This window comes from Amphiprion ocellaris, chromosome 8 (genome assembly GCF_022539595.1).
Source record: "Amphiprion ocellaris isolate individual 3 ecotype Okinawa chromosome 8, ASM2253959v1, whole genome shotgun sequence".
Taxonomy (NCBI): domain Eukaryota; kingdom Metazoa; phylum Chordata; class Actinopteri; family Pomacentridae; genus Amphiprion; species Amphiprion ocellaris.
The window spans coordinates 1967998-1977350 of record NC_072773.1 but is presented as its reverse complement, the minus strand read 5'-3'; the positions used below and the strand labels follow the sequence as shown (position 1 = coordinate 1977350).

Sequence of the window (9353 nt, the reverse complement as noted above, 5' to 3'; positions counted from 1 at the left end):
TCCAAAAATATGCTGAGGTTAATTGATCATTCTAAATTGCCCGTAGGTGTGAATGTGAGAGTGATTGTTTGTCTCTGTATGTAGCCCTGTGACAGACTGGTGACCTGTCTAGGGTGTCCCCTGCCTTCACCTGAGTCAGCTGGGATAGACTCCAGCCCCCCCATGACCCTAGTGAGGATTAAGCGGTGTATAGATAATGGATGGATGGATGGATAATCAAGTATGAAAACGAATAAAATTACTTTTAAAAAAATCTGAGAAAATAAGGTTGAATACATAGTTGTCTAAAAATTTTTAACAACGTTTAAATTATTATTACTATTATTACTGTTGTTGTTTTAAAATGAATATTATTATTGTAATTATTGTTGTAATTATTATTATTATTATTATTATTATTATTATTGTTATTGTTGTGGTTGTTGTTGTTGTTGTTATATACAGCTGAAGTCCAACAACAACTTGGTAAAATGAAGTGAAAATGAGGCAGAATGAATGAAATCCTGATTTTATTGTCAGTAGTGAAGTTCAGTATAAACGTAGAACCACATGGACACAGTTTGTTAACATCGATTTAAAGTTCAGGAATAATTTTCATTCTGTTTCTGGAACAAATCCCCATTTTATGAGATTTATTCTTATTTTATTACTGGGATCGTTCAGACCGGATCTGTAGAAAGAACAAAAAAAATCATGTTAGATCATTTATCAACTTCTTCAGCGCAGAAATATCAGTGAAATCCTCCATATGTCCACATTTTTATTCATTACTAACAATAATAACAGGAATAATAATAATAATAATAATAGTAATAATAATAATAATAATAATAATAATAATTATTATTATTATTATTATTATTATTATTATTATTATTATTATTATTATTATTATTATTACTATTCTATGGATTCACCAAATAACTGATGGAAATTTTACAGAGGATGAAGCTTTTGTTTTTATGTTGATTTATATTCATTAGAATATGTTTATTTTCCATATTTGTTCTCACACTGGCAGTACTGTTATAACAGTACTTGTACAGCAGTATTTTTACAGCAGTACTACTACAGCAGTACTTGTATAGCAGTACTTGTAGAGCAGTACTAGTACTGCTGTACTAGTACTGCAGTACTAGTACAGCAGTACTACTACAGCAGTACTAGTACTAGTACTAGTACAGTACTACAGTACAGTACTAGTACAGCAGTAATTGTACAGCAGTACTAGTACTAGTACTAGTACAGTACTACAGTACAGTACTACTACAGCAGTACTAGTACTAGTACAGTACTACAGTACAGTACTACTACAGCAGTACTAGTACTGCAGTACTAGTACAGCAGTACTTTTAGAGCAGTAGTAGTACTGCTGTACTTGTACAGCAGTACTACTACAGCAGTACTACTACAGTACAGTACTAGTACTGCAGTACTTGTACTCACAGTGGCAGACGTAGGAGGCCTCCAGGTATTTGTAGGTTCCGTAACAAGGATCTCCAAACTCCGAGTTCGCCGCTCTGACGCTGCAGGAGTTTTTTCCGTTGCAGCTGAAGACGAAGATCAGAGTTTAGAGAAGATCTGAAGTATTTTTTACGTGTTTCATTCTAACATCAGAGCAGAGGGAAGATCTGAAATACTTTTTAAAGTATTTTAAAGTAAATCTAAACTCTGGAACCTTTGGGCCACTTTGCTGGTCGGAGCCCAACAGTCGACGTTCTGGATCTGTGAATCTGGACGTTTGTGGGAACATGTGGTTCCATCCCGACGTCCGTAATCTGCTCCGTAGACGGAAATCACCTGGCCTTCAGCTGGAAAAAACAAACAAACAAACAAAGACACTCCTTTATTTACACAACAAACAAGACAGAGAGACGAGTTCATGGCAGGAAAATTCAAATAAAACCAATAAATGAAGAAGAAAAATATAATAACTACTTTAGAAAACTTTACCTGAAAAACAACAATAAACACAAAACAACATGTAAACAAACAATAAATAAATATGAAAAGGTTCAAATAATTCAAGAAAATAAGACCAACAAAAAATATAGTTTTAAATCATTTTAAAATTTTCCATCAAAAATATTTTTTTTGTACAAATATAATAATTTTACACAATCCGACTGTAAAATTACTTTTCCAGAATATTATTTTACAGATGTTTGTTTTGTTTTTTTTTTTAAAAAGAAAAAAGTATATTAAGAATTGAAAAATCTTCTTTTAGTGTTATTTTCATTTTTAAAAAATAATATTTTACATTTTTCAGGCACCTTTCTGCCAGATTTGTACTTTTTCCCCCCTTTTTCTGGTGGAAACAAGTAAATAAACTAGAATGAAACCATCAAATATTTGTTTTAATAAATGAATTTGGTCATTTTAAGAGTGGAAATGTAATAAAATGTCACTGTAGATAAATGAATAAATGTTTTACCGCAGTGCAGGAGAGTCTGAGAATCTTCACAGAGAACCAGGTGAACTGAAAACAGAGAAAAAAAACACACATTATTTTACACATTTACATTTTATTTTCTTTTTTTTTCCACAAAAGGATCAAAAATCTGGATATTTCCACAATAATGGATCAATAATCTGGATATTAACTCAATAAAGGATCAATAATCTGGATATTAACAATAAAGGATCAATAATTTGGATATTAATAAATGATCAATAATCTGGATATTAACTCAATAAAGGATCAATAATCTGGATATTAACTCAATAAAGGATCAATAATCTGGATATTAATGCAGTAAAGTGTTTAAAAAGGACATTAATGACAGAAATATTCTTTCTGCTTCAGATGACTGTTGCTTTTGTAGTTCTTTTAGCTCCACCCACTTGCAGGTAAACAGGTGTAGTTTAACGGCTGGTTTTTTTTAGTGTTGTTTTTAGCTCAGCCTACTTGCAGGTGTTCCAGTTTAACTGGTGATCATGTTAACTGGTGATAGTTTCCGTCTCCAGATGTTCCATCCTCAGATTTGTCCAGACCAGACCTGGCCGTGTGTCAAATAAAGATACTAGACAAAGAAGACCTGCAGAAAAACGTTGGCATCACTACTTAATAAAGTCTATGTCCATGTAAATATCATCTACAGATAGTAAAAAGAAATGTGCTGGCTAAAATAAAAAAACACGTATTTTTATGAACGGTGAGAGGATTGGAAACCACGTAATCCAGCGATAAAATTATGAGACCACCGTTTTACTCATTGTGCTACTGATCAGCTCTGCAAGCATTCTGCTTCATCTACATAGATCACTGTCATTCTGTCAGGTGTTGAACACCTGGTGATTGTTCAGGAAACACGTCCAGGTTAACTGTAGATAATCACAAATTAACACAGGCTGCCTGGCTAATAACGAGATACAAAACTAATTAATGTCTCACCAAGAAAACCCACAACATAGAAGCTCGTCCACTGCTGTGTGTTAGTCTGAGTTCAGTGGAACAGATCCAGAGCAGAACTTCAGGTTTAACTCGGGTTTGTTCTCAGAAACACTCAGACCCTCAGCAGCCTCCCATCAGAACAACACACAGTAGAACATCAGCTGGATCTGATAAAATACATCAGAACAACACGCAGCACAACATTAACTGGATCTGATAAAATACATCAGAACAACACGCAGCAGAACATTAACTGGATCTGATAAAATACATCAGAACAACACGCAGCAGAACATCAGCTATCTGATAAAATACATGAGAACAACACGCAGCAGAACATTAACTGGATCTGATAAAAATACATCAGAACAACACGCAGCAGAACATTAACTGGATCTGATAAAATACGTCAGAACAAACTGAGACCACATTGTCATATATATATATATATGTGTGTGTATGTGTGTGTGTGTATATATATATATATATATATATATATATATATATATATATATATATATACACACACACATACACACATATATATATATATATATATATATAGTGGTGCTGGGCCACCTCCCTTTTTACAGGCATCTGCTTTCTTTCTGTTGGCTGAGTAGAAGTCTTTGTTAGTTTAAATAGGCTTAATTGTTTAACAGAACATGATATGGATGCAGACATTTAGGCTGTGTGTGGGATAAAACCACTGCACAGTCAAACAGCCACTTAATATTTAGGCTACTTTACAATGTAAAACATGATCAAAATGAGGTAGCTCCATGAGATTATGCTGACTTCTTACCTGTTTTATAAATGTTTTTATATTTCATCTTAAGCTGCTGCCACATGCTCTTCTCCCCTGCAGGATTGCACCCAAATGAAATAACTTAATAGTCTACTATTCAAACAGTTTTCCTGTAATATTATTGTGATTTAAACTTCCGCATTGACAGGGCAGCAATGTTCTCCCACACCGTCTCCCTCTCTTTTGTAGCTGCAGGTGTTGCACTTCTTTCTAAAAACATGTTCAAACTTGCTATATAAGCGCATTAAGATTTCCAATTCAAGTGGGGTGAAAAATGTAGTCCTCTGCTTCCCCGTTGCCATGGTGACTCGTCGAATCGTGGCTCCATTGATACTGGCTTTTCAGAGTTGTGGTGCATGCGCTGAACTCCGGGTGAAACTACTCCGAGTTGATTAAACCAACTCAAATCACCTGTTCTGGAACCGAAAACTCAGAGTTTTCTATCTCAGAGTAGATCAACTCAGAGTTCAGGGTTAAACTCAGAGTTTGTTGAACCTGCTTCGTGAAACGGACCCCTGAACAATCACCAGGTGTTCAACACCTGACAGAATGACAGTGATCTATGTAGATGAAGCAGAATGCTTGCAGAGCTGATTGGTAGCACAATGAGTAAAACGGTGGTCTCATAATTTTATCACTGGATTACGTGGTTTCCAATCCTCTCACCGTTCATAAAAATACGTGTTTTTTACTTCGGCCCGCACATTTCTTTTTACTGTCTGTAGATGATATTTACATGGATATAGACTTTATTAAGTAGTGATGCCGGCGTTTTTCGGCGAGGTCTTCTTTATCTGGTATCTTTATTTCACGTAAATCCAGGTCTGATCGTGACGAATCTGCGGACGAAACATCTGGAAACTATCGCCAGTTAACCTGAAACACCGGGAAACAGGTGTAGTTTAAAGACTGTTTTTGTAGTTTAAAGGCTGTTTTTGTAGTTTTTTGTGCTGTGCTTTGTAGTATTTTTTAGCTCCGCCTACTTGCAGGTAAACAGGTGTAGTTGGTCTGCAGGTACTTGAAGGTTCCGACACACGGATCAGACGTCTGGACGTCGTCGTAGTTCACCTCACAAACTTTCTTTCCATCACACCTGAAGAAACACAAACAACAAATCCACGAAGTTTACAGTTTAATCCGTTTTAATCCAAGAAAAGAAAAAGAACATCAGAACATTAAAAACACTAAAAAAAAAAATGTGAAAATAACAGCAAATATTAGGTCAAATAAGAAGATTTGGATTTATTTTACATTTTTTAAATGGACATTAATTTTTTCTTTTTTTTTACAGGACAAACCTAAATAACACTTTATCCTGTGATTTACATGTTTTAAAATAAATTTTAGTCCTTAATATAATTTTTCAAGCGTTTTTTTTTTTTTGTCAGATTATCTGGTAGAAAAGTTTCTCATCTTTCTTTAAACTGCTGCATCCAGAAGCTCGTCCAGGTTAAATCTGTTCTTCTACCTCCTCCTGACCAGGTCTTTGGTTCTCTGTAGGTTAAATCTGTTCTTCTACCTCCTCTTGACCAGGTCTTTGGTTCTCTGTAGGTTAAATCTGTTCTTCTACCTCCTCTTGACCAGGTCTTGGGTTCCGTCCAGGGAACAGTTGGTGTTCCTCAGCTGCTCGGCAGGTCTTCCTTCGCTGCAGGTTTGTGGATCTGAGCGTCCAAACTGAGCCGTCAGCACAGAAATCACTCCGCTGTCTGGAAACACAAAGAAAAGAAAAAAAAAAACCCAAAAAACAAAACTGAAAACCAGAATTTGTAGAAACCAGAGCTCTGCTGCCTCCCTGTGGACGGAAGTCAAACACCGGCGGTCAGTAGGTTTAATTCTAAGAAATAAATCCTGTAGGTTCTTTCTGCAGAGAAATCTGTTTTAAAAGAGATTTTTAATCCTAAAAATATCCTTTTTTCCCCACAGGAAAACCTAAATTAATATTTGTACTCTAATTTAACATGTTTTCTTTTTTTTAAAAATTTAAATCCTTAATATACTTTTTTATTACAGGAAAAATCTAAATCAACACTCTATTCTGTAATTTTACGAGTTTTAAAACAGATTTTTTATCCTGAACATAATTTTATTTTTGTTGTTTTTTACAGGAAAAGCCTAAATACCTTTTCTTGTGATTTTTCTGAAACTTTGTTCATTTAAATATCCCAAGATGAAATAAATGTGGAAATCACTTCAGTTTGTCTCCAAATCAAATCAATATAATGTTGTTTCTGGAATATTCTCTCTGATGAATACTAGTTATTCATTACGAGCAAACATAGTCCGGCAGAAATTCATGTTTAGTAACATAATGAATAAAGATTTAAACATTTCTTAACTTATAGTCTTCAGTAAATGAGCTCTGGAGGTCATTAATGACCACAGAGGTCTTTGTCATGGTGCCCCTTTGCCAGATAAACCCACCTATCACAACAAGTTTCTAATAAATGGTTCTTTGCTGTTTATTTACGGCTTCACTGTACTTTTCTGCCAAACAATCACGTTAGAAGCAGCAGGACTCTGGTGACCCAGAAAACGGATGAGACGCTTCAAACATGTTGTCAAATTGTCGGACTTAAACCCGAATCCTGAACTTAACCAAGCTTCTCACATGCTAAAGGGTCGAACAGAGTCTGATATTTTCCTGAAAATAACCAGAAATGGAGTAAAATCAAAAGTAAAATACAGAAAATCAAATTTAGTTGTGAGACTGATGGTCTGTTTGGTTTTCTGGGAGAAAGTCCGTCTTTACGACCACATCACAGTTAGAAAATAATGCTTGTTTCAAAACAAAACGAACATATTCAATAACGCAGTTTAAGGGTAAAACAACATTTTTGAGAATAATGAAATAAAAAATTCTGTTCTTGGTTGGGATGCAGTTTTTTCTTTTAAAAAACTACCTTCACTAAATGAGCTCTGGTTGGAGGTCATTAACGACCACAGAGGTCTTTGTCATGGTGCCCCTTTGCCAGATAAACCCACCTATCAGAAAAAAAGTTTCTAATACATGGTTCTTTGCTGTTTATTTACGGCTTCACTGTACTTTTCTGCCAATCAATTACTTTAAACATGTTGTAAAATTGTCATATTTTAACCCAAACCGTAGCATTTTTTTGAATTCTAAGCCTAACCAGACTGAAAATATGCTGTAGTGTTCACTAGTTTACCACCAGATCACGGTTCAAAAATGACACTTCTTTCAAAACAAAATTCCCTTTAAAACAATTTAATAACTCAGTCTATGGTTTGAAACTAAAATCGCCTTCTGTTTCTGTTTTAAACATTTTTCTTAACTTGTGATCGTCAACAAATGAGTTCTGGTTGGAGGTCATTAACGACCACAGAGGTCTTTGTCATGGTGCCCCTTTGCCCAGTCTGACAATTGATGGTCCAGGTTTCCCAAATCCAGCTTTGAATGTACTTCTCTTTACTCTCCAGCCGAGTGGAGTTCTTACAGTCAGCTGTTTCCATGTAGAGACCGGGAGGAAACGAACATTTGTTTTCACGTTTAACACCAAACACTGGAACATGTTGCTGAATCACTCGTAGAGCTCCGATCACTTCCTGGTTGGGTTTGATGGAACCTGAACTCACCACAGGCGAGGCGGTGGACTTGACCTTGGCAGGTGATCACGCTGTCCGAGGAAGCATCTGGAAAACAGAATCAGTCGGTGAGTTCAAAACATCGTAACGTCACCGACTCGTTTTTATCATGTTGGGAATTTCCATGGATAAAGTTGACCTGATTTACCTGCAGTCGCCAGCAGGAAGCTCAGCGGCAGCACTGGAAAACAAACTCTAGTCACATATCAGAACATCCTGCTTTCATAATGTTTATCCTGTTTTATCTGCACAAGGTTCAACTAAAGAAGCATAAAGAGCCGGACTCTGTTATCTGTGTTTAAAGTATTGAATCCAGATAACCGGGTCGGCACCATATTTACACCAAAACAGGTGGATTAAGGTTCACAACAGACACTTCAGGAATTATAGCAGATTTTTACGATAGTTTCTGATCATTTTGAGTCACTTTCAACACGTTTCAAGTCATTTTGGATAATTTTGAGTCATTTTTAACAAAGTCTGAGTCAATCTGGACAAACTTTATCTCTTTTGAACACTTTTTTAAAAAGTAATTTTGGATGATTTTCAGGTATTTTAGTCATTATGGACACATTTGGAGTCATTCTGAACAAGCTTTAACTAAATATCACAAAAAACTGGAACCTTGTCTGGTCAAACTTTTCACACATCAGATTCCACTGATGTTAGAGCCTCAAAAGTTGTCCTCAACCAGTCGACTAAAGACGCTCTGGGTTGAACATTTTTCACTTCTTCCCAACTTAAGGGTCAATAATTGTTCATTCTTGTCATTTTAAACAAGCTTGATCCATCCATAAATATTTACACTGAGAGGAACTTTCCCAGTACCATCTGAAATGTAAATTTTTGCACTTTTTTTCCATTTTCAAGGACCAGTAGTTCAAAATGTGCCATTCAATCATTCTCAGGTCTGCAAACATATAAAACTATTAAAATTCAGCCAAAATATTTCACAGAATTTAGTTTTTGGCACCAGTGAATGTATTGATGAAGACCTGAGATGATGAGATCAACATATTTTCTTTTTATAGGAGGGAAAAATGGGCCAAAATTTGTCATTAAATCTCAGATAACAGCTACAGTGATGCCCATGTAGTGCTCTAAAAACTCCAGTGGGGTTTAATAAACAGACTCTTTTCTAATTCTGATTATAATTTAGATGTTAATTAAAGCAGGAGGTGTACTCACACAGGGCAATGCTGAGTCTGAAGTGGCTCATGGTGTCGATGAAGTCAGTCACTGCTGCTGCATCAGGATTTATTCTGTTCTGTTTGTTTCCAGTTGGATCCAGTAAACTGTGTTAAACTGCCAACTGATTTCCCAGCAATCATGACCAATGTTTACAGAGTGGGTTCATCAATGTAGAGGACTTCAGCCTCTGTTCAGGAAGATTTACCATAAGATAATAAATACAGTACCAGCTGAATGTTTGGATACGCCTTCTCATTCTCATTCAGTGGTTTTATTTAACTATTTCCTACATGGTAGATTAATACAAAACAATAAAACTATAAGTATAAAAGAATACATGTGGAATTATGTTGTAAA

The 9353-nt window shown here is 35.5% G+C and overlaps 1 protein-coding gene across 1 annotated transcript; it reads right to left on the bottom strand.

Moving 5' to 3' along the window:
* Window positions 1-492: 492 nt before the first annotated feature.
* Window positions 493-9154, bottom strand: LOC111571570 (L-rhamnose-binding lectin SML-like). Its single transcript, XM_055013089.1, has 9 exons — window positions 8994-9154; window positions 7954-7986; window positions 7797-7853; window positions 5773-5908; window positions 5186-5295; window positions 2435-2479; window positions 1679-1811; window positions 1447-1550; window positions 493-670 (listed from the first exon to the last, which is right to left on the bottom strand). The coding sequence occupies exons 1-9, from the start codon at window positions 9022-9024 to the stop codon at window positions 660-662; spliced, it is 660 nt and encodes a 219-aa protein (XP_054869064.1). The 5' UTR covers window positions 9025-9154; the 3' UTR covers window positions 493-659.
* Between the last annotated feature and the right edge of the window lie 199 nt (window positions 9155-9353).